Below are 24,561 nucleotides of genomic sequence, written 5' to 3' on the forward strand. Positions count from 1 at the left end.
CATATCGATAAAAAAAATAATTGTCAATGCTAGAGAACAGAAGTGAGCTCAAATAGCAGTGCCTTAGAAACCCGCTTTTACTGCCCTGTCTTTATCCTCAGCATTGCACCCCAATCTAAGTCCAAAAGACAGTTCAACAAATATTTCTTTCACAAAGATTTTTAAAGGGTGAAGTATTTTTGACGTGACCTTTCCGGTGTAAACTATAAAATCTCAAAGTTTAAGGGCTCCTTTTACTAAGGTGCGTTAGGGCCTTAACGCGCAGGATAGCACTCGCTAATTTGCCGTGTGCGCTAGACCTTAACGGCAGCATTGAGCTGGCGTTATTCTAGAAGCAGACTGTGCGGTAATTTTGTTCGTGCGCTAAAAACGCTAGCGCACTTTAGGAAAAGGAGCCCTAAATTTCAGAATCATGTCTAATCTGCTTTTCATCAGTTCCTCAGTGATTTATCAGACACTGACTCCACATGCAATTTTCATTGTTAGTCACTCTTAATTTTTTTTCTAACTTCTATTCCATCTTATCTGCCTATATGTTCCAACTCTCTATTATGATGTTTTATTGTGCATTCTGTTGACATTGTAAGTAGCATACTATGCCATAATGCATGCTGTTATTTGAATAGTTATACTGCTGTAATTGTCTGTTCCCTATGCCCATGTTATTCTTGCTGAACACCATCTTGTTGAATTTCTTCAAAAAGGTGGTAAAAAAATGTTAACAATAAACCTAACACTGTAAATATCTTTTAAACATTTCCATGTTGCAAGGGTGATTTTCAAAAGTACATATTTCTGTGCATAAAGCTTTAGGGCAGATAACAAGCTTTTAACAAATTGTCTACCCAATATTTGGGTAAACTTACAAAGGAATATAAGCCTTGCCATAGTGACAGAGCAAAGGTCCATGAAGTCCAGTATCCTGTTTCCAACAATGGCCAGGTCACAAGTAACTGGCAAGATCCTAAAAGAGTAAAACAGATTTTATGCTGCTTATCCTAGAAATGAGCAGTAGATTTTCCCAAGTCCATCTTAATAATGACTTATGGACTTTTCTATTAGGAAATTATCCAAACTTTTTTTAAACCTTACTAAGCTAACTGCTTTTACTGCATTCTCTGGCAACACATTCCAGAGTTTAATTACATATTGCATGTACGTTTACCCAGACTGTGCTGAGGTGTTCTGAAGGCATGATAGGGGAAGAGCTAGAATTAACAGGCAGCCTTAAACAAATAAATATTTAGGCATATAAATCAACTCATCAAATCTGTGCATGGTGAAGAACAATTGTAAGTTAAGCCCTGAAGTAATTGTAAGTTAAATTCCCTAAAGTAATTTTCAAAGCAGAAATACACATATACCTTATTTTTTAAAGTTTGCTTGTACCTATACAGGGAATGTACGTACAATTTTTTAATGTATGCATGCAATTATAAAATTACTAAGGCAGCGATTGCCAAACCTGGTCCTGGAGGCACCCCAGGCAGTCAGGTTTTTCAGGCTATCCACAATGAATATTCATGAAAGTGATTTGCATGTACTGTCTCCACTGCATGTAAATCTCTCGTGAATATTCATTCATCTGCAAAACCTGACTAGTTGGGAGGCCTTCAGGACTAGGTTTGGAAACCACTGTCCTAAGGGATTAGGAGGGAAAGAGTTGGTATCACATGATGTAGAGCTTTTAATGTTACTGACTAATCTCTCGTATAGCTATGCGGTTTAAGATCTCATGAAAATATATCCAGTGTAATATCCTGATTATTTCCAGTTTCCTTTCAGTTTTTTACCTCTCTTTATTTGTTAGATGAAGACATGTGTCTGGAAGCTGCACTGTGGAGGAGGATCAGTGTTCTCATCCCCTTGTGTGAACATCCAGCCGCATCTCCTGTATATCGCTACCCTTGCAGGACTGTTATTGGCTGTAAATCCAGTAAGTTCAGAAAATCCTTGGCAGTTTTACAATATTTTAGTAATCCCCTTAGGATATTTTGAAGAAAAATAAAATTGAATGTACTTAAGTAAAATGTAAGCATTACTAAAATATTAACCCAATGATAACTGAAATGAGGACAATTCATAATCAGTTATTGGTAGTTATATTCAAGTACCATAAACGTGTTGAGAAAAGCACCATAATAAAAATTGCAAGCATTTTGTACATATGGAGGGGCATTTTTGAAAAGACATCCAGCTCATAATATCCAAAATGGACATCTAATATATCTCACATGCGTTTTCCAACAGGAAATGTGTCAGGATTTCCTGTTCGAAAGTACATGAGATGGACACCTATGTGCTGAGGATATCCAGCGTGAACAGCCATTTTGCAAACTGGAATATCCAACATATGGATGGCATAAAGTTTCAAGATTCAAGTTTTATTCGTAACTTACTATCCCTCCCATTAGACAGGACATCTGGTTTACACACTAAAATGGAGAGGGGAAAAGGAAAATAACATACAGATATATCAAACCAGGAAGGAAAGGAGGGATGAACTACAATGTAAATGATAGGAAAGAGGGGAGGACAGGAACAAGGATTTCTGTCTAGCAGCATTCTTAGAAGAATGGCCACACAGACCTCCCTGCAGAATACTGTAGAGAAGTAGTCTAGTGGTTAGCTTCAAATCCCACTTTAACTCTTTTATAATTGTGAGACCTCCAGGAACAGAAAAATATATGTTGTACCTGAATATACAGACAAGCAGACAGAAGAACACCTCGCCTTGGGATATAGACAGTACAACACCTCCTTTGTCCTTTCTTGTTGTACTGTATTTGAGTATACACCACTTCAGTAGTTGTCAGGCTTGCAGATGGCTTACATATTTAGGTACAATTGGTATTTTTCTGTTTCTGGAAGGTTCACTTAAAGAAAAAGTGTTAAAGTGGGATTTGAACCTGCACTAACCACTAGGCTACTCCTTGGACCTGCTTCTTGCTTTGCTAAGAATGCCCATAATATTTGAAGCTGTCATAGAGCCTGGTACACTCCTCCCTCTGTATTTGCGGCAGTTAGGTGTGGGACATAACTGCAAATATGGAAAAACCACAAATAACTTTTCAGGCTGATAGCAGGCAAGTAGCAATTTTCAGAAATTTTCAGGTTGATAGTAGGCAAGCAGCAATTTTGAGGGTGAAAGCTTGGAAACAGCGATTTTGTGGGTGAAAGCATGGAAGCAGCGATTTTCTGAGTGAAAGCTGGTAAGCGCCAAACCTTTTTATCGGTACAGTACAAGTACTTTACTCATGATGCAATTTTGGGGGCAGGAGTCAGCATGCGAAAAATTGCAAATAAGCGAAACCGCGAGTGCTGAAACTGCGAATACAGAGGGAGAAGTATATATCCATTCAGTCATTTTTCAAGGGAGGGGGATAACAACCACTGGGGGTTTAAGGAGGTATCATGCCTTAATTCTTCCATTGGTCAAGCTGCTCAATCAATCTTTTTGTATCTTGGACATGACTGAAAGAGGTCTAACTTAGGACATCATCATTCATAGACTTGGATATGTCTTCCCATTTGGTAATTGCTGTTGGATGTCCTGATTTTGGACCCTCCCTATTCCTACCCAAAACATGCACATGACAGGCCCTCTTGCTTTTTTGACTGCACTGTTGGAAGTCTTTTTTTCTGCCTTTCGAAAATTAGGATTTGGACATTTCAAGCATATGGACTTCCATTTGGGCATTTTGAGATGTTTATATGCTTCGAAAATAAATTCCATTGGCTCTGTCAAATGGCAGAGAAAATATTAAGAGGGGAGTGTTATCAATGTGAGCTACTGTTAAGGTGTGTTATTTTACTGTTAATCCCAGTTATCAGTAAGTAGTTCTCATTGTATAAAATGAGACCTGTGCTAAAATAGGATAAGTTAGTGGTAAAATAACATGTTTTAATGGAAGTCACATTGATAACTATACCCCCAAGTGATTTTTACTTTTTACCATCTCAGTCATGGATTGGTCTCCGCCATGATGAGGATCCCAAATGTTAGTATAAGAAGAATGTATGGATGATCTGCCCTAAAGTAGCTGCATTATTTGTCCACTAAACAAAAGACCTCCACTGGGCTGTTCTTACAGCATTGCAATTTCTCTGAGATGAAGTAATTGTTTTGTGAGTATTTAAACAGGTGGAGGGCCATTTTGAAAAAGGACGTCTAAATCCGACTTGGGCGTTTCCCACAAGATGTCCAAAGTTGGGTGGCGAAATGTCCATTTTCAAAAATGCTGGACATTTAAATTTGTTTTTTCAAAAATCGTCTACTTAGATGTCTTGACCACCAAGACATCCAACCTTAGGATGCCTAACATTATTCCCTATTTTTGACCACAGAAACGTCTAAGTCAAAAATTTCTAGTCCATTTAGACGTGAAAGGGGCCAGCATTTTAATGGACTGGCCACATATACATGCCAGTAGAACAGTGGGGCACCTTAGAGGATACTGCTGTGAACTTCACATAAAGGATGCCATGTGTACCTCTCACCATAACCCCCTTATTTATGGTGAGCCCTCCAAAATTCCCCCCAAAACCTACTATACCCACCTAATACCCCAATAGCCCTTTTGGCTGCAGGTGGCACCTATATGGCAATATAGTAGACTTTTGGTGGGTTCACACTTTCTCCACCATAAATGTACTGGTTAGAGAGGCTTATGGGCGTGGATCCTCCTCTCTGTGGCTCATTAGCCCATCCACCAGGCTATTTAAGACGATGCTTTACTAACCTTTCCCATACCAAATACTGCTGTTCTAGAGACAGGTGTGTACTGTTTCATTCATTTTTGGGGGAGGTGGGAGGGGGTTTAGTGACCACTGGGGGAGTGTTGGGGGTCATAACTTAATCCCTTCAGTGATCATCTGGTCAGTATGGGTACATTTTTGTCACTTAGGGCTCCTTTTACAAAGGTGCGTTAGGGCCTTAACATGCAGAATAGTGCGCGCGCTAGCCGCTATTGCCTCCTCTTGAGTAGGCGGTAGTTTTTCGGGTAGCGCGTGCTAATCCGGTGCCTGCGCTAAAAACGCTAGCGCACCTTTGTAAAAGGAGCCCTTAGATACTTTTAAAACAGGTCTAGCTCAGAACGTCTAAGTTCCGCCCAGGAAATCTTGAGAAAGGTTTGATTATAGGTGCAGGATGTCTAAGTCTAAACACACCCAAACCCTGCCCCAATATGGCCCCTGGATCTTTGGATGCACAGCGGCTAGAATGCCTTGCAAGATGTCCAGAAAGATGGTTTCAAAATCGGCGCTTGGACGTCCTGGTGATTAGGACATCCAAGTGCCAACTTGTGACAGTTTATGAATGTCTTTATTTTTTGATTATGAGCCCCTTTGTATGTGAATGAACCTATTTTTTATGTGATATGGATGAAGAACATTGATATAATTTACATTGAACATGTTTGTGAGATTTTAAAAATTATTTATTGGAGGAGTTTTTTTTTAGACTGCTGACTAAAACTCACATCCCTAAGTTTTCACACTTAAGGGTTGCTCATTTCTGAGGCCCTTTTTTACTTCTTTGGAATGGATTTTTGAATACGTTTTGTTTCCAGCATGGGCATGACACAATGTCTTTGAATAATATGAAATAACCCTGCTTTGCATTTCTTCTTTTCAGAATACTGGATGTAGTGTATGGAAGTATTCTTGTGGGAAACCATTGTTCTCATCACCACAGTGCAACCAGGAATATGTTTGTGTGGGATGTGTGGATAAAAACCTTTACTGTTTCAACCACTCTGGCCAGAAGGTGAGGAAAAAAATCCTGCAGCTCCTTTTTCTGTTTGCATTTGTTTTTAGTCAGCATTAAGGACCTAAGAGTCAATACAGCTACTAGCCCTCATGTTAGCTATGGCAATCACCTTACTCTATAACATAGCAATTTTCTACATTTGTCTCATCATGATTCCCTTTCAGTAATATAAAATATTTTACAATACACACTTGCAACCAAAATGTAGGCAACCCCTGCTTCTGGCAAAAAAAATGTGCAGTCTCCCTAAACACCTCCTAAAAACATTCAGCCATTAACATGAGTTGAAATAGAGCAGAAAATAAGAAGTAGGTTCCCTCATATGCACCAACATTTCACAATGATTGGGGGCCCCTCACACATTATAAATTACCTTTCACTGGATACAATAAAGGAACTTGCTCGATGTTGAGGGTGCTTAGCACCCACAGAGTCAGCTCCTATGCATTCCCTCTTTTAAGACACTTTGGGCCAGATTCACTAAACTGACCGATCGTATCCTGATCGGTTTGCAAGCAGTTTGCGACCCCGACCTGATTCACTAATCTGGCCGATCCTGTCCGCACCTGATCCGATTCACTAAACAAACCGATTGGGCTGGCCGATCCAAACGTGAGCGACTGCTGAGGACCAGTCGCTCACGTCCTTTCCGACTGCCCTGCTCTCTGCCACCCTGAAAAAAACAATCAAAAGCGCCCTGCTCTCTGCTTCCCCAGTTCTCTGCCACCCTGCTCCGTTAGCCCAGTGCAAAGCCAGTAGCATATCAGGGAAGCTAACGCATGCTGCATGGTCCTAGCAAAGAGGAGTAAGGGAAGAAAAGAAGGATTCCTTTCTGCCACCGAACTCCGCTGTGAATAACAGCATGTTTTAAAAGTTTACAGTTCACAGAAAACAGCGCCGGTTTAAACTGAGAATGCAGTTTGGTTTTCTCCTCCCAAAGCAGTAAACTTGTAATTAATTGTTCGGGGCTCTAAGCAGGACTTCTCAGGGGTTTTTGTAGCTTTTCCTGCTACAAGGCTGGAGGGGGGCCGGTTTGTTCAAACATCTCCCACTGGATTGCTTTGCGAGTTAGGCAATGAGCAGGCCGCATTTTCTGCAGCTGATTTTTTTTTCTTCTGTTCCGTGTTGTCAGAGGGAAGTCAGGAGAGCAAGCACATGCGCAGACCATCTACAGACAAAGAAGATGGTCTGCACATGTGTCAGGATCACTCTACAGCAGGGGTGTCAAAGTCCCTCCTTGAGGGCCGCAATCCAGTCGGGTTTTCAGGATTTCCCCAATGAATATGCATGAGATCTGTGTGCATGCACTGCTTTCAATGCATATTCATTGGGGAAATCCTGAAAACCCGACTGGATTGTGGCCCTCAAGGAGGGACTTTGAGATCCCTGCTCTACAGCGATCCGTGTAGTAACTGTGGGGGCGTGCCACCGATCGAGATAATTTGCATGTTGAGGCTTAATGAATTGGTTGGCTGGAACGACTTGGACACGGATTGGAAAGGTAAGAGGGGTTTAGTGAATCTAGGCCTTTGTTCTCTTGCAGTCCATTGAAACAGTACATGTTAGCAGATAGGAGAAGGCCTCATCCAAGGCGAGGCAAATGATGGGATGTATCAATAGAAGCTTCGTCAGCCGCAAACCTGAAGTCATAATGCCACTGTATAGAACCATGGTGAGACCTCATCTAGAGTACTGTGTGCAATTCTGGAGGCCACATTACCGTAAAGATGTGCTTCGAGCTGAGTCGGTCCAGCGAATGGCCACTAGGAAGGTCTCTGGACTCAAGGGTCTCTCATACGAGGAAAGACTGGGCAAATTGCAGCTGTACTCTCTAGAGGAGCGCAGGGAAAGGGGTGACATGATTGAGACTTTTAAGTACGTCACAGGTCGTGTCGAGGTAGAAAACGATATATTCCTTCCCAAGGGACCCTCGGTCACAAGGGGGCACCCGCTCAAACTCAGGGGAGGGAAATTTAGAGGTGACATCAGGAAGTATTTCTTCACAGAAAGAGTGGTAGATCACTGGAACAAACTTCCGACGCAGGTAATCAAGGCCACAAGCGTGCTCGACTTTAAGAATAAATGGGACATCCACGTGGGATCCCTACGTGGGTCGAGCAGCACTCAGACTTAATGGAGTGGGTCAGTAGAGTGGGCAGACTTGATGGGCTGTAGCCCTTTTCTGCCGTCACCTTTCTATGTTTCTATGTTTCTATAAGTCTCACTTGATCCAATCAATCTCCTATTTGTATCTGCTTATAGAGCTTTGAAAGAATGTGATATCCATTTTTCTCCTCATTTCCTGCCATTAGGGTCAGTTTGAGTGTATCTGCCAGTGTTTTGATTTCTATTAGAGAATGACACAGGAACAAATTTTTCTCCATTCCTGCAGGAACTCATTTTCCCATCCTGTCGCCGAAAGTTCTTTTCCTGTCCTTGCCCCTGCCCTATTCCTGCAATTTCCATCTTCACCTTTTCTTGTGGGGACAGGGACAAATTAGCTGCCATGGCATTCTCTAATTTCTACCTCTTCTTCTGTTCTTGTGGAAGTGTATGCCATCTTGCAATAAAAAAACAAATAAATAAAAAAAATTTCCCATATTTCTTGTTTAAATCGTTATTGATTTTCCAAAGTTAACAAAAATGCAGTACAGTATCTACACAAACAACATCAATCATATATGCAAATATAATCAATCAAAATCCTCACAACAAAAAAACCCCACCCAACCAATACCTCTCAAGAGAATGAAACCATGACAGAAATATCCCTCTCCCACCCTCCCTCCCCCTGGATGTGTGTGCAATATACTAACAGGATCAAAGGAAAAACAATTACAACGCATCCATAAAAAATATCAAAGGGCCCCAGATTAACTTAAACCTCTTAGTATGACCCAGTATATCTGTGCTCATTTTTTCAAACCTGTAAATTAAACATAGATTTTGCCCACCAAAAATTAAAGTTTTTCCAATTGCGCGTAACCATTTGTATGGCTACCCCAGTCATGATAAGGAAAAGCCGCCCTGCATATCTGTCCAATGAGGGCTTTCCCCATATTTCTATTTTCCCTGTCTTTCATCATATTATGACTTCTTGTCCTCTGGCTTCTCATTCTATGTGTAACCCCCCTGTTTCTCCTGGATGCTGGCAGAGGGCACATAGTTATTTTATTTGTTGAGGAGTCAGCTCTTAGTTTTGGGCTTCAAAGTAAGCTTGCACCAGACTTCCACTCACTCCTCTAAATGAAATCAGACCATACCGGTAGTTGTAAGAATAACTCCAATCTTTACTTCTTCTTGGAATGCAGAAGAGGCAATACTGTATGTTTGATCAATAACGGTTTCTATAAACTATTTCAAAATTATGTTCAAAGTCCAAATCAGATGTAAATAGGTCAGATAAGCTGGGATCTTCCTTTTTAGATGGATCCAGCTGCCAATTCCAAAAGTCCAGGTCTATTGGTGTAGGATAGACCTAAACCTAAATTTTGAGTTTTCTGCTGTGATCAGTTAGGTTGTACTGCCCAAAAGACAACTTCCCGCCCAGAGCTAGGGTTTAAGACTCCTCTGGAGTGATGTCATTTTCCTGATCCCACTTTCCAGGAGTTTAAGAGCTATCCCTGTGTCTTCTGGAAACTGCAGGAAACCAAAAGCAGCTTTAAAGGTCCCTGAAAGTCTGAAGCTATTTTCCTGTTCTCCTGGAAACCCAGGTGCAGGCAGCTTAGCACACACACAGGTCAGAAGTTCACACTCTTTTTGTAGAATACTGCGGCATGGCTAATTTTTGGAAAGCCTCCATTGTTTAAGAACTTACACTGGCTCCCATTTCGCTACAGAGTTCAGTTTAAATGTGCTTGTATTGTTTATAAAATTATTCATGAATTGTTTGATTCTCTGATACCCTTAACTAAACTCCTCATATTTTGAGATGTAGAACTATTCATATACATAAGTTAAGTTTTCTTTCAGTCAAAGTTTCTCAATCAACTGGCAAAATTGCTCGATCTTTTTCCTTCCTATTGACTGCACTATGGAATGGCCATCCCTTTCATATACGATCATGTATTTCTTTTTAGGTTTTCCATAAATTTTTAAAAACTATGATGTTTCAACATTTTTTTTAGAATGTAACTCCTAATGATCTATCTTGAAATGAACACATCTTTGTAAACATATTTTTATTGTAAACCGAGTCGAGTCCTATATCTTTAGGGATGATCCAGTATATAAATCTAAGATTAGGTTAGATTAGATATATGCACTATACCTTACTGTACTTCCAGTGCATAATATTCACCTAGGGCTACATATGGTAGGTATTACTTCTGTTACCTAATAGAAGCCAGCAAGATATTTCAAAATTCTCTCCTTTTCTTACTTTTTCTTCTACAGCTTATATTTTTACCTTCTTAAGTCTATGTATAAATATACAGTATACCCCTCACAAATTTGTGGTTCCAAATTTGCGGACTCAGTCATTCGCGGTTTTCCTCCCGGGGCAGCCAATAGCTGGAACGTGCACATCTCCCCAACCAATCCTGATGGAAGGAGAACCACGAATGACAGCTGAACACTGTGCGAGGTGAGAGGGCGGGCGGGAGCCAGGAAGGAAGAGGAGGGGGCATGCCAAGAGTGCGGGGTGTAGGTCACTGTCCGTGACGAAGGGATGCGACTGCAAGCGCTTCTTGCAGGACAACTGGCTGCTCATGCTTTAAACTAGAGAATGACACGGGGAAAAAATCTGTCCCCGTCACTGCACCGTCCCTGGTCCACCATCCTCTGCACCGCCCCGTCACCGCCGTTCCCTTCACCGCCCCGTCACCGCCATCCCTTTCACCGCCCCGTCACCGCCACTGCCATCCCATTCACCGCCCCGTCACCGTCCCCGTAGCATCCATATAAGCCTCAGTACTGCGAAACACCATGAAGACAGAAGAGAGTCCTGCCACTACTACTACTGCACTGAGAATCTGTTTCAGTGCCTCTGCCCTGTAGTAAAAACAGAACATAAAATAAATCAATTGACTTGTCCTCCCTTGCAATGACGTGTCCCCCATGTTCATCTATAGCTCGAATCAGGTCAATTGTGCACACTAAAAATGCAGGAGGATCTGGAACGTGAGCGCAGGCAGGCAGTGATACAAAAACAGCAGACACCCAACCGATTGCAGTGTTCCGCCATCTCTCTCCCTCCATCTCACCTTAGATGTAGAGTATGCCGGCTTTCTTTTTCACCCAGCCGCACGTGCGGGTGCTCATTTGTTCAATATTCTCCTCTGACGCAACCGGAAACAGGAAGTTGTAAGAGAGGAGAAGATTGATCAACTCGAGCAGCCGCGCAAGCGCGGCTTTTTGAACGCATACGGCTGGGTGAAAAAGAAAGCCGGCATACTCTACTTCAGTGTTTTTCAACCTTTTTACACCCGTGAACCGGCAGAAATAAAATAATTATTTTGTAGACCGGCAAACTACTAGGACTAAAATTTAAAAACCCTGTTTCCGCCCCATCTCCGCAAGCTCGATCACTTCAGTAACTATAGAAAAATAGACAAATATAGTGCAAAATATAGACAGCAGACATAAATTCTCAAAACTGACATGTTTTGATCACTAAATTGAAAATAAAATCATTTTTCCTACCTTTGCTGTCTGGTGATTGATTTCATGAGTCTCTGGTTGCGTTTCCTTCTGTCTGTGTATCCTTTCTTTAATTTCTTTCTTTCTGCACTCAGGCCCAAGAATTGTCCCTTTCTATTCCCTCCCTCTTTCCTTCCTATGTCCTTAGTGCCCCCGGTGCCTCCTTCCCATGTCTTTAGTGCCCCAGTGCCTCCTTCCCATGTCCTTAGTGCCCCTTCCTGTCTTTAGTGCCTCCTCCCCATGTCTTTAGTGCCCCCAGTGCCTCCTTCCCATGTCCTTAGTGCCCCTTCCTGTCTTTAGTGCTCCCAGTGCCTCCTTCCCATGTCTTTAGTGCCCCTTTCTGTCTTTAGTGCCCCCAGTGCCTCCTCCTCATGTCTTTAGTGCCCCAGTGCCTCCTTCCTATGTCTTTAGTGCCCCTAGTGCCTCCTTCCTATGTCCCTCTCACTGCCTTCTACATTTTGTCCCATCCCCACCCCCGCCCCCGAATCCTGCCTGCCTACCTTTCTCCCTCCCTAGCCAAAGCCAGCCTGCTGCCTCCCTGCCGCTAAAAAAAAAAAAAAGCCTCCTTCCTTTTCCCCTGCTCTTACCGCCATGCTCATGCTGCAGTGCAGCTACTAAAGCCGACAGGAAGTCTTTCCGACTCAATTCTGAAGTCGGAGAGGACGTTCTGGGCCAGCCAGGCAGCGATTGACCTGAAGGTTTGCCTCTGGAGTCAACTGTTAAAAATAAAATATGAAAAAATACATATAGAAACAGACTTGCGGATTAAAAACATATGTCGATAATGCATAAAAAAATTGTATATATATATATTTAATTTCAAAAACATATGTCAATAAAACAATTATATAAGAAAAAACATTGTAAAAATGCATAAGTGTTAATGCGTGTATAAAAACAAATAAGAAAAAGCAGACGATAAACAGGAATAAGATTAGTAATGTTATTATAGATCTATCCCTTTGTGGTACAATAAAGGTTCCTCGTTTGAATCATTTTAAGTGCCTACTGACTTTGTCTACTCCATTATTGCTCTTTCTTTTTTCTGTTTGCTTCTCCATGGAGGACACTCTCTTACTATGAGCGTCAGAGCTTATACCGTAGCGACCCGCGATAAAAACCCCTAATGCATCTTGATAAAAGGGGACCTTTATTTGTTGTAAACTACTTAGACCTTGCAAGGAACAGCAGTACACTTCTCCCTCTGTATCCACGGGGATTAGGTGCAGAGCCGGACCGCGAAGTGTGAAAAAACGTGAATAACATTTCAGCCGTCTATGACCCACCCCCGCCTCCCTCCTACGTCCCTGGAACCTTACCTGGTGGTCTAGCAGTGAAGCGGGACAGGAGCAATCTTCCTATATTCCTGCCCTGTACAGAGCCGTCACCAAAATGGCTGCCGAGAATTCCACTCACTGCAGCCATTTTGGTGACGGCTCTGCATGGGGCAGGAGCATAGGAAGATTGCTCCTGCCCCGCTTCACCACTAGACCACAAGGTAAGGTTCCGGGGAGGCTCAGACGGCTAAAAAAAATAGCCCAAGAAAGGAAATTGTTTCTAAAAAAATTGCGAATAACCAGGGAGAAGTGTATATCAAATATATAAATAAACAAACATAAAAATTTTGTGCACCTGAATGCACATAAATCTTTGTGGAAGCAGGTCAGCTGAAAATGTGCCTAAAATGCTATTAAAGTTCTCACAAACATGATACAATAAAAAATACAATGTATTCTTGGAGACAATACCTCAGAAGCAATTATTTCTAGTTCCCCAAGTCTAATATCTTCACGGACCCCAGCAACACCACTCACCGCTTGCTAAAGCTCGTAGCAGTAAAGCTTTATGTCATCTCGTCATAGGTCCAAATGATATCTCAATACTATTTCAGTACTAAGTTGTTTTAACTTTTCCTTCATAAACAGGCTCATAAACTCTTTTTTAAAAATTTCACTTATCTTAAAGTTTTTTTCAGCACAATCTGAGAGGGCGTAGTCCAACATGTTTCACCCATGGCTTTTTCAAGAATCCTCCCCTACAAAAATCAAACAACCGCTTTGTTACCCCTTAAATCATATCAGAAAAATCTTATAACTCACACTTGAGCCCTTATGTAATACAATTTTACATATATAGTAACAATTTTCTCTTACCAGAACCGCCCATTGCCAGCCGACTACACTAAACTCTTTGCACCAAGATGGCGTCATCGTATTCCTGCTAACAATTTAAAGCACCTACAATCAGCTTATTTTTTCCCCAGCCAATCAGACAGCCCGTTCAGATTAAAGATAGCCACTCTAATTCAGCATTCAATTCCCCTGGTTCTACCATAGCTAATATATAGATCCATTTCTTCTATATTACATTTAAAAAATGTTCAATGTTACCACCTTCCCTCCCCTGCTCAGTTTGGTCAATTATATGCCACCATAGGTCCTCCACTCGATGCCCACAGGGCACCCAGTGTTGAACTATAGGCGACTGAAAGTTTTCTGCAAGTATCCTTGATTTAAGATGCAGCTTAATTGGTCTACTGGTCCAGCCAATATATAAAAGGTTACAGGGGTAAGAAATTACATATACCACTGACCTACTGTTACAATCAGTGTAATACCTGGATTTCAACACAAGATCCCTCCCTGGGACTTGCTACTTAGTCCCCTCAATTGTAAAAGGGCACCACTGGGTGCACTTTGGGCATCGAGTGGCGGACCTACGGTGGCATATAATTGACCAAACTGAGCTGAGGAGGGAGGGTGGTAACATTGAAAAAATGTTAAATGTAATATAGCAGAGGTGGATCTATATATTAGCTACAGTAGAACCAGGGGAATTGAATGCTGAATTAGAGTGGCTATCTTTAATCTGAACGGGCTGTCTGATTGGCTGGGGACAGAATCAGCTGATTGTAGGCGCTTTAAATTGTTAGCGGGAAGATGAGGACGCCATCGTGGTGCAAAGAGTTTAGTGTAGTCGGCTGGGAATGGGCGGTTCTGGTAAGAGAAAATTGCTACTATTTGTAAACTTTTATTATGGAAGGGCTCAAGTATGAGTTATAAGATCCTTCTGACGTGATTTGAGATATGATTTAAGAGGTAACGATGCGGTTTGATCTTTGTAGGGGAGGATCCTTGAAAAAGCCACGGGCAAAACATGTAGGACTAAGCCCTCCCAGATCGTGCGGAAATAAATTTTAAGATAAGTGAAATTTTTTACAAAAGTTTATGAACCTATTTATGAAGAAAAAGTTAAAACAACTTAGGGCTCCTTTTACTAAGGCGTGCTAGCGGTTTTAGCGTGCGCTTCAATACCGCCCACACTAAATGCTAACGCCTCCATAGAGCTTGCATTAGTGTTTTTCGTTTAGCACGTGGTTAGCGTGCGCTAAAAACACTAGCGCACCTTAGTAAAAGGAGCCCTTAGTGTTGAAATAGTATTGAGATATCATTTGAACCTATGACGAGATGACATATAAAGCTCTACCGCTAAGAGCTTTAGCGAGAGGTCAATGGTGTTGCAGAGGTCCGTCAAGATATTAGACTTGGGAAACTAGAAATACTTGCTTAAAACGCTATTAAGATATCCTGTACAGCACTGACAGATAGAATTTATGAATGGCGCCTAACTGCATCTAACATTTAAGTGCCGGTCTGTATGGTGTCAGTCAGCCACTAGAATCACGTCTAGCGGCACCTGTACAGACTTAGGCATCATTAGACATCCTAGAGGTAGGAGTCGGTATATTAGGGCAGGTTTTACCTGGCCTAATTTACCAGTGCCTATCTCAGATGCCTATTCTTTGCCCCTACAAAGTTGATGGAACACTGATAGTGTATATAATGTGATTTTAATCAAGGGAAAAAAGACCTCAAAATACCCCTATGGTGTGATCAATGAAGTCTGATCCCTGGCTAATTTTCTCATCTTTTGTTTTCTTACAGATTCTTTATGTTTGTCAACTTGACTGGAAATATCTTTGAATTTGATGTCAAATTCCTGTTCTCCTAATTTAGATTTTAAATTGACAAGATCAGTATCGAGTGAGGCTTTTTGTGTATTGATCACTCTCTTACTACGTTCTATCACTAGTAACATGATGTCCAGTGAACACTTGTTCAAGATTTTATTCCAACAATCAATAAAGTCAGTATCATCTTTGAACATCTGTGGTTCAAGGTGAACCCTCAATCCACGTGGAATATGTTCCTTCTTACAGTATTCAACTAAAGCTGAACCGTTGAGTTCCAATCTGACTATCCGTTTGTACTTAATAATGATATCATTGATGTCTGATGTCTCAATAGAACATGCAGTGGTGCTTAATGTTTCAAATTCATTCATAAGTGAATTCGCTTTATCTAATGTAAAGCTTAGACCAGAAGTCCATGATTTATCCGAAGTTTCCATAATGTATATACAGTGTCAACTGAATTAAAAAATGGAAAACAAAATATAGTGTCCAAATGATAATATAATCCAACAAAGTTGATGGAACACTGATAGTGTATATAATGTGATTTTAATCAAGGGAAAAAAGACCTCAAAATACCCCTATGGTGTGATCAATGAAGTCACAACTGTTTCGGGGTTGGGTATCATCACAGGTCAAAAACCCTTGAATTTTAATGTTTTTAATTTTAATTATTTTCTAAAAATTTTCTTTTGTGATAAATATAATGTGTATCAATTTCCTATCAATATTTTCTTCTTGATGAATGAGCATCAAATGACCAGCAACTATTGATTCAATTCCATAGTAATCATCATACTTATATTTAGAAAATAGTAAGCACTTATCTTAATAACCCAACGGAGGCCCGGTCCGTTTCGCACTAATGGGCTTCTTCAGGGGTAATGAAAAGGCTTATTAACTTGCCAGTTGAACTTCCATTTTGCTCAAAAATCTTTAAACAGAAGAAAAAAATGAAAGATACATTATATAACATATTTTACTGAATAAATCATTAATAAACTACATAAAGCACCTGGTGTCTTATTATTGAAACAATGATTTTAAACAACATAATACATATTGTTCTACATGAATTTCTTTTGATAAAAATCATGTTTAGCGTTAAAGTCGTGTCACCTATAGTGTAAATGCATCTGAGTTGGTTAAATGGGCTCATTAATTAAACATGTTTTGAATGTTACGACTGTGACTATAAGTTCACTGTCTCTTTTATAACGTTCGGGTGTAATAAGTCTCCTGCACAATATTCATGCTGAAAATGACTTACAGCATGATAATGCTTATGCAAACGGCAATTGGTCTCAAATATAATAACTTAATAAATAAATAAACAATACTTGCCGCTGGTGAAACTTTTACCCGGTCTGCACACCGAAATATATTAAACAAAATGGCGCTCGTATTTAAACCGAACGCTGAAAACTTACAGCCAATCAAAACACTGATGACGTCAATGTGACTAATGTGTTCTTGAATGTTGATTGTTTTTAAAATATTTCTAATTATATTTGTTTTAAAATGTTTCTGAATGTGTCAAAGCTCAATTTATGTACGGTGACATCGGCATTAAAACATTTAAACCAACCCATACAATGACAAGACTAGTTGCCATAAAGCCGACATCAAATCTATCGGCGAAACAAATGAACCAAAACCAAACCAATGTTGAAACAATGTGCTCGACCCTGCATATATCTACCCCAAATATTGCACTCAACGTTCAACACTCATTAAAACCATAACCCACGTAGATTTTATACGTTACAAACAATTAAGATATACTTGCAGTGGTATGTACCGCTGGTGAAATCGTTGCTCGATCAAAAAAAGCATGGAGTTTGGTTTAAAAATGGCGCTGACATTTAAAGAGACGCTGAAGATCTAACAGCCAATAGGATATAACATGTAAAATGACGAGTCCTCAAACTCTATAATTTAAATATATAAAGGAAATATATTCATGTGTTGAAATCCCGATAATGCGGCTGACTAGATATGGATACATCAGAGTCTGGTCTTAACAATCCTATATAGGATTGAAATGGTGATTTTAAATAATTTAAAAGAAAACCTGCCCCTAACCATGTCTACTCTTCAGGTAGACAATTAACTATTGCACAGATTTAAGTTAGGTGTCGCTAGTGCACCTGGCCCCGAATGTCTAAGTGCACTTTTATGTCTAGGGCTCCTTTTACTAAGGTGTGCTAGCATTTTTAGTGCATGCACAAGATTAGCGCACGCTAGTGGAAAAATTACTGCCTGCTTAAAAGGAGGCGGTAGCAGCTAATGCGCGTGGCATTTTAGCGTGCGCTATTCCGCACGTTAAGGCCCTTACGCACCTTTGTAAAAGGAGCCCTAAGTTGATTTTGTGTTTTCTCCCCCAGTTACTTTCCTATTGATATTTTCGTTCCATCCTTACCCTACAATTCCCTTGTTTTGTTATATTGCATAATCCTATCCTCTATTTTAGATTGTAAGCCACCCAGAAGGCCTGTCTAATGGTCGAGATAAAAGTTTTAATGTAATGTAATGTAATGTAATTTATTTCTTATATACCGCTACATCCGTTAGGTTCTAAGCGGTTTACAGAAAATATACATTAAGATTAGAAATAAGAAAGGTACTTGAAAAATTCCCTTACTGTCCTGAAGGCTCACAATCTAACTAAAGTACCTGGAGGGTAATAGAGAAGTGAAAAGTAGAGTTAGAGGAAAAATAAAAATAAAATAAACATTTTAACAAGACAGCATTGATCTAAATACTTTGGAAGGTAGAAGAGAGGAGAGAAAGGAATAGAAGCAGAAGGGGGAGCCGTTGAACAGTAGAATTCTGGAGAAATTTAAATGAAAGAAATAGAACAAAACAAAGACAAAAGGCAAAACAATAGATAAGATTAAAGATAAATCATAAGCTGGAAAGAAAAATAAAATAAAACTTTGTCTTCAATCCACGGTTTCAGCGTCAGTGATGAAGTGGAGCAAGTAAGTTTAGGAGGAGCGATTGACGTTTCCAGAAAGGGCTTCTTCAGGGAAGAGACTTGGCAGACAGTCCCAGGATGCCTATGTCTCCTCCCCTGCGATGTTCTCCCATCCATGCATTCCCTCCCAGACACACTGCCCGTGCCCCAGCCGCTCCAAGGAGGCTGCCCCAGATGAGGCCCACGGTGAATGCAGGATTCTCTCCTCTGCGGGAAAGCCGCCCGGAGCCGACAGTCGATCTTCTTAGCGGATTGCATGGGGGGAAGAGTTCACGTTTATTTTTATAATATAATACTGTGATTGGAAGAAAATGTGTTTACTTGCCTCAGATGGTACATGTTGAGGCTTGTACATGCTGTTCTTTTCTTTTTGGGGTTCAAGTGTTAAGAATTTATTTTCATTGTGCTCTGCAGATGGAAAGGTCACATATGCCTTGGGTGCATTTTTATCATTCTGAGTAATTTAGACTCATGATTTTGGCAAGCAGCCTCTTGAAAATGCTGTGATACTTTCACTTGCGCTGCCATGCCAAAGTTCTACTTCCCTTGCTAGCTTGTTTTCTTCAGTACCCCTTTTCCCTTCATTTGAAGAAAATGTGGCATATTAATGTTCTTTTCTGTGAAATATGTTTAGAATTCATACAAATTGGAGATGGAAACATCCACCTAGAGAACATTACAGCTTAGAATAAAGTGATGCCTTGTCTTAATTTGGTGTGTTGTTTTTCAGATCTGGCATTTTTCCACCAACGGACCAGTTTTTTCATCACCATGTTTAACTGAGCATGCAGTCTTATTTGGCTCACATGACACTATCATCTACTGCTGTGGTATGGATGGCAATTTACTGTGGAAGTTTGAAACCAGCGCAAAAGTATATGCAACACCATGTATTTTCTGCTTCCATGGTATGGGAAGCAGTGCGTGTATGGCAGCAGCTTCTACTGATGGGAAGCTGTGGATCCTGGATGCTCAGAATGGGCTTTTAAGGAGTGTTTATGAACTTCCAGGGGAGGTATTTTCTTCCCCTGTTGTGTGTGGAACAAGGCTGATTGTAGGCTGTAGGAATGATTACATTTATTGTTTGGACTTATGTACAACAGAAATGCAGCTGATTACCAAAGTTATGTAAATGGCTTCTGCTAATGTATAGCGTTATTTTGTATTTTTTAGTTGTGAACTTTTTTGTCATTGGTTTTATTTTGTTACTGATGATTGTATCTGTGCTTTGATTATGTCCTTTGTTATTTGGTAAGCCACTTAAAAGTAATAGATTTGTAGTATACAAATGCTTTTTAAATAAATACTATATCATTTCAGGGTCTGAATTATATAAGGAGAGCTGATGTGGCTGTGAAGGGTGTTTAGAAACATAAGGATATAAGAACAGTCATGCTGAGTTGGACCAAAGCCCACTGAGCTCAGCATCTTGTCTCCAACAATGACCAGTATAGGTCACAAATATCTATCAGATCCCATAAAATAGATCTATTTTCCATAACTCAATTCCAGGGATAAGTAATGGTTCTCTCAAGTCTACCTGGCTAATAATTTTTATGGACTTTTTCCAGGAATTTATCCAAATGTCTTTTAAATCCTGCTATGTTGATTACCTTGACCACATCCTGCAAGCACAGATTCCACAGCTTAATTATGTCCTATTTAAAAGAAAAAAATTCAACTTTGTTTTCATTCTACTGGGAATTATTTCATGGGATGTATGAGGGAGTCTACAGGACACTATCACTCCCCCTGCTGGATGCTCCCTCACAATGTCAGAACCACCTTAACATAGGTAGCTCCTCAGGAGGAAGTGATACAGGAAGGAGGAGTCAGGGAAGCAGCTATCGGGAAATATGAGAAATAGGACCACAACTAGGTTAGAGAGGTCCAGAGAGAGAAGGAGAAGAAGCGGCCCCAGCACACTCCTTAACACCAACCACTTGCTTGTCTGAGGTAAGCCAAATTTTTTTCTTGCTTAGTTAAGGATAAAAGGGTGGGCATGGGGGGATATTAGGCATTTTTGTCCGGTCGCTGTGCTGCCTATGTTAGCAAAGATAATTGAGAAACTGGTGTACACTCAATTGAAAAAGTATTTAGAGTGGAATCACATTTTGGATGATCATCGGTACAGACACAGCCCTAGACTCCTTTTTGGATGAACTTATGTTTATTAAAATTCTTGCTATCCCGCTTAAACTACAAATAAGAACAAAGCAGTTTATAAAAAAATATAATATAGTAATAGAAGAATTCCATTAAAATAGGAAAGATTATTCAGACCTAACAGATAAGTTCACATTCAGCCAAAACCTAGGAATTCAGATCGTCAAATCCAAAGAGAAGGCTAACCTAAAATAATGTGATTTTAAACTCCTCTTAAACCTTACCAAAAATTCATCTTTCCTTAATTCTAACGGCAAGCTATTCCACAAAATCAGTACTAGATAGAAAAAAGCACAACTTCTAGTAGATGCCAAATGTGCTTTAGATATATGAGGTAAAGCTACTCTATTATCATCTAGAGATCTTAATAATCACAGTGGGGCATAGAACATCACCAAAAAGAAAAATATGGAGGTTGAAGTTCAAACAAAGCTTTATGCGCTAACATCAGAATCTTAAATTTAATTCTAAAGTCTATAGGTAACCAATGAAATCTTATATGTAACTACCGTATTTTCACATAGATAACGCGCACCCGTGTAAAACGCGCACACAGGTATAGCGCGCAAAAAACACATATTTATGTACATAAATTTTTATATACCGCGCACACCCGTATACCGCGCATGCTGCCCAACTCTCCTTTCGCCCGCCCCGACTCTCCTCTGGAGACCCTGACTCTGTTTTCGCCCGCCCCGACTCTCCTTGCCTCCTTGAAGTCCTGTCCCTACCCTGAAAGCCTGATGCCCCCCCCCGACGTCCGATTCACCCCCCCGCAGGACCGCTCGCACCCCCACCCCGAAGGACCGCTCGCACGCACCCGCACCCCCACCCTGAAGGACCGCTCGCACCCCCACCCCGAAGGACCGCTCGCACCCCCACCCCGAAGGAGCGCTCGCACTCCCACCCCGAAGGACCGCTTGCACCCCCACCCCGAAGGAGCACTCGCACTCCCACCCCGAAGGACCGCTCGCACCCCCACCCGAAGAACCGCTTGCACCCCCACAGCCTCATCCCCCTCCCCCATGGAGAAGCTGTCTACCTTGTTTCCGGATGCCAGCGAGCCCAGCTGTTTCCTCTGCCGGCGGTCCTGCCCCTTCTCTGACATCAGAGAAAGGGCGGGACCGCCTGAAGAGAAAGCAGCGCAGCACAGGGCTCTGAGAAGGGGCAGGACCGTCGGCAGAGGAAGCAGCTGGGCTGGCATCCGGAAACAAGGTAGACAGCTTCTCCATGGGGGAGGGGGGAGGCTGTGGGGGTGCGAGCGGTTCTTCGGGTGGGGGTGCGAGCGGTCCTTCGGGGTGGGAGTACGAGCGCTCCTTCCGGGTGATGAATCGGGCATCGGGGGGGGGAACTATGTAAAAAAATTTTTGTACAACGCGCTCACGCGTATAACGTGCAAGGGTATGCGCGGTTTGTAAAAACCACGTATAATGCGCGCGTTATATGCGAGAAAATACGGTAGTCTTATAGCCCGTTACATTAACGGGTGCTAGAATATATGTGTGTGTGTCTCTCTTTATTTCTTTCTCTCTCTCTCCTTAGCCGCTTTCTTTCTTTCTGTCTTTCTTTTTCTTGGCTGTCCATCACCACCCCTTGCCTGCTCCCCCTGTCCATTCTCCCTTCCTTTTACCTCCCCTGTGTCCACCCTTCACAGCTCTCCTTATGCAGCAGCAGCCCTTCTCCCTTTGTTTTACCTCCCCCCTGTCCAGCAGCACCTCTTTCCTTCTCCCCCTGTCCATTAGGCCTCCGTTCCTTTTTCTTCACCCCCCCGTCCATCAGCACCTCTTTCCTTCTCCCCCTGTCCAGCAGTAGGCGTCCCTTCCTTTTTCTCCCCCTCCTCCTTCTTATCCCTATGATACACTTACCTTGCTCTGCCCCTGATTAGAGGTTTCCGACAGCCGCCAAGTTGCACCCATTGGAAAAGTTCCCTCTGCCGCATCCCGCACCCCTCCTGACACGACTCCCGCTGTCTTTCTTTCTGTCTGTCTCTGTCCCTGGCCCCCTTTGTCTGTCTTTCTGTGTATCTCCCTGCCCCTGTGTCTTTCTTCTTTTCTTTCTGTCTCCCTTCCTCCCTCTGTCTGTCTGTCCAAAGCAGCATTCCCTCCCCCTTCAGTTTCCCTCCCCCCACACCAGTTCTCTGTGCAGCAGCATTAGCGTTTCCTCTATCCCCCCTTTCCCTTCCCGCAGTCACGACTACAAATGCGGTCCCGAGTCCTTTGCCGCCCCCCCTTCCCTTCCCACGGGCCCAACTACACATGGCGATTCAAGCAGCGTGTGCAGCAGTCTTCACACGCTGCTTCAGGTCCTTCTACTGCCCTGATTTACTCTGGCACATCCGGAGCAAATCAGGGCAGTAGAAGGGCCCGAAGCAGCGCGTGAAGACTGCTGCACATGCTGCTTAAATCGCCAGTCGGGCCCGTGGGAAGGGAAAGGGGGGGCAAATGACTCGGGTCCCGGGCAGCGGAAAGTTGCTGGGCTCCTCGGTGGGGGCGCTGAGCGGCCGCGATCCCTCTCCTTCCAGACCCCCCCCCCCCGCTGGTGGAACGGAGATCGGCGGCTACAGCCGCTGGCTTCGGCGTCTTCTATCCACTGCGGCCAAACCTAGTGGAAACAGGAAGTAGTCAGAGAGGGCGGGCCGCAGTGGACAGAAGACGGCAAAGCCAGCGTTAGCACGGTGCAGCGCTCTTCTCTCCATTTAAAGGCGGGTGAGCCGGCGAGAAGGAGGAGGTGGTGGTTTTGGCGGTGAGTGAGGGCTGGAGGGGGGAGTCGCCGGTTGTGCTGTGCTTTCCTGATCTGGTCGCCGCATACGCACTGTGACCACGGACCTACGGATCACAGATCACGCAGGTCTGAGTGTGCATGCGCGGCTAGCGTTTTATTATATAGGATGGTGTTACATGATCCTTCATCCTAGCTTTACCTAATAAACGAATTGCTGTAATGTCTGCAACCTCTTTAATTGTGCTGACACTAACATTGTATATACTAGGTTGCCATAATCCAATTTTGACAGCCAGGGTAGTATTAACCAATAGGCACGTGCCTAGATCCCAAAATGGTCAGGGGAGCCCAATGAAGGAGGGCATCAATATTGTTTTTTCCAAACGGCGATGGACCCCTCCAGCATCGATCGGCAATGCGAGTCCCCCAATCGGCAACGCGGGCCCCCCCGATCAGCAACGCAGCCCCTCCCCCATCGACAGAAAGTAAAACAAGCAAGCAACACGGGTAAGAAAGGCAATGGGAACTGTAATTTTGCAAGCGGTGCTGCTTGCCGAAAGCTTCCCTCTGGTGCAGCTTCCTGTTTCCGCCTGGGCGCATGGTGGGGTGGGATGGGGCAGGGGACCCAGTGTACCTATGTACCTAGGGGCCCTCGATGAATTAATCCTGCCCTGTTGACAGCACAAAAGCATGCATAAAAGTATGTAAAGAATCTTCATCTAAGAAATTTCTAATGGATCTAAGTTGCCTCAAAGCTCGAAATCCTCTTGCCACCACTGATGAAACCTGTTTCTCAAAATTCAAATGATTATCAATTATTATTCCCAAATATCTAAAACTATCTACCATTTCCAATGTTTTATGATTCCAAGCTAAATTCAAATGTGGATGCTCTCTATCTTCGGTAATACTGCTAGCAACTGTCTTATCTAAGTTCAGTACTAATCCATTGTCCCTCAACCACTCACTAATCATCTTCAAACTGTCTTGCAAAGGAATCATATCTCTAGTAATAGAGGAAAGTTTATAAACTAACAAAATATCATCAGCATAAAATTAAGTACTTATCCCTGCCTCTTGAATCCTACTATCTAGTTGACTTTTAACAGAATAGGTGACAGGGCTGATCCTTGAGGTACCTCACAATCTAAAAGTTTCTCCTGTGATCCTACATTCCCATGAACAACTTTAAATGTTCTATTGGTAAGAAAAGAAACAAACCACCTCAAAACTGTCCCTCTCAAACCAATTTCACTTAGAAGAGGTTTTGACCAAGGGATAGCATACTACATGGTCTGCCTTGATATATCT

General features: G+C 42.2%; 2 protein-coding genes across 7 annotated transcripts in view; one reads left to right on the top strand and one right to left on the bottom strand.

Annotated features, from left to right (window-relative positions):
* Nucleotides 1-19,685, top strand: part of AASDH (aminoadipate-semialdehyde dehydrogenase) — a 159,670-nt gene extending 139,985 nt beyond the window's left edge. For 5 of the 6 annotated variants that reach the window (XM_033944705.1, XM_033944696.1, XM_033944731.1 and 2 more), the window contains 3 exons: nt 1,811-1,936; nt 5,636-5,767; nt 19,094-19,685. In XM_033944705.1, coding sequence (XP_033800596.1) covers nt 1,811-1,936; nt 5,636-5,767; nt 19,094-19,495 — 660 coding nt within the window. In that variant the 3' untranslated portion in view covers nt 19,496-19,685. Of the gene's footprint in view, nt 1-1,810; nt 1,937-5,635; nt 5,768-15,354; nt 16,102-19,093 lie in introns of those variants that run through there. The other variant, XM_033944739.1, reaches the window with a different exon arrangement.
* CRACD (capping protein inhibiting regulator of actin dynamics) overlaps nt 16,234-24,561 on the bottom strand; it is a 287,080-nt gene continuing 278,752 nt past the window's right edge. The window contains exon 14 of the transcript XR_004539459.1: nt 16,234-16,317. The gene's annotated coding sequence lies outside the window, so the exon portion shown is untranslated. The remainder of the gene's footprint in view (nt 16,318-24,561) is intronic.

This window comes from Geotrypetes seraphini, chromosome 1 (genome assembly GCF_902459505.1).
Source record: "Geotrypetes seraphini chromosome 1, aGeoSer1.1, whole genome shotgun sequence".
Lineage (NCBI taxonomy): Eukaryota > Metazoa > Chordata > Amphibia > Gymnophiona > Dermophiidae > Geotrypetes > Geotrypetes seraphini.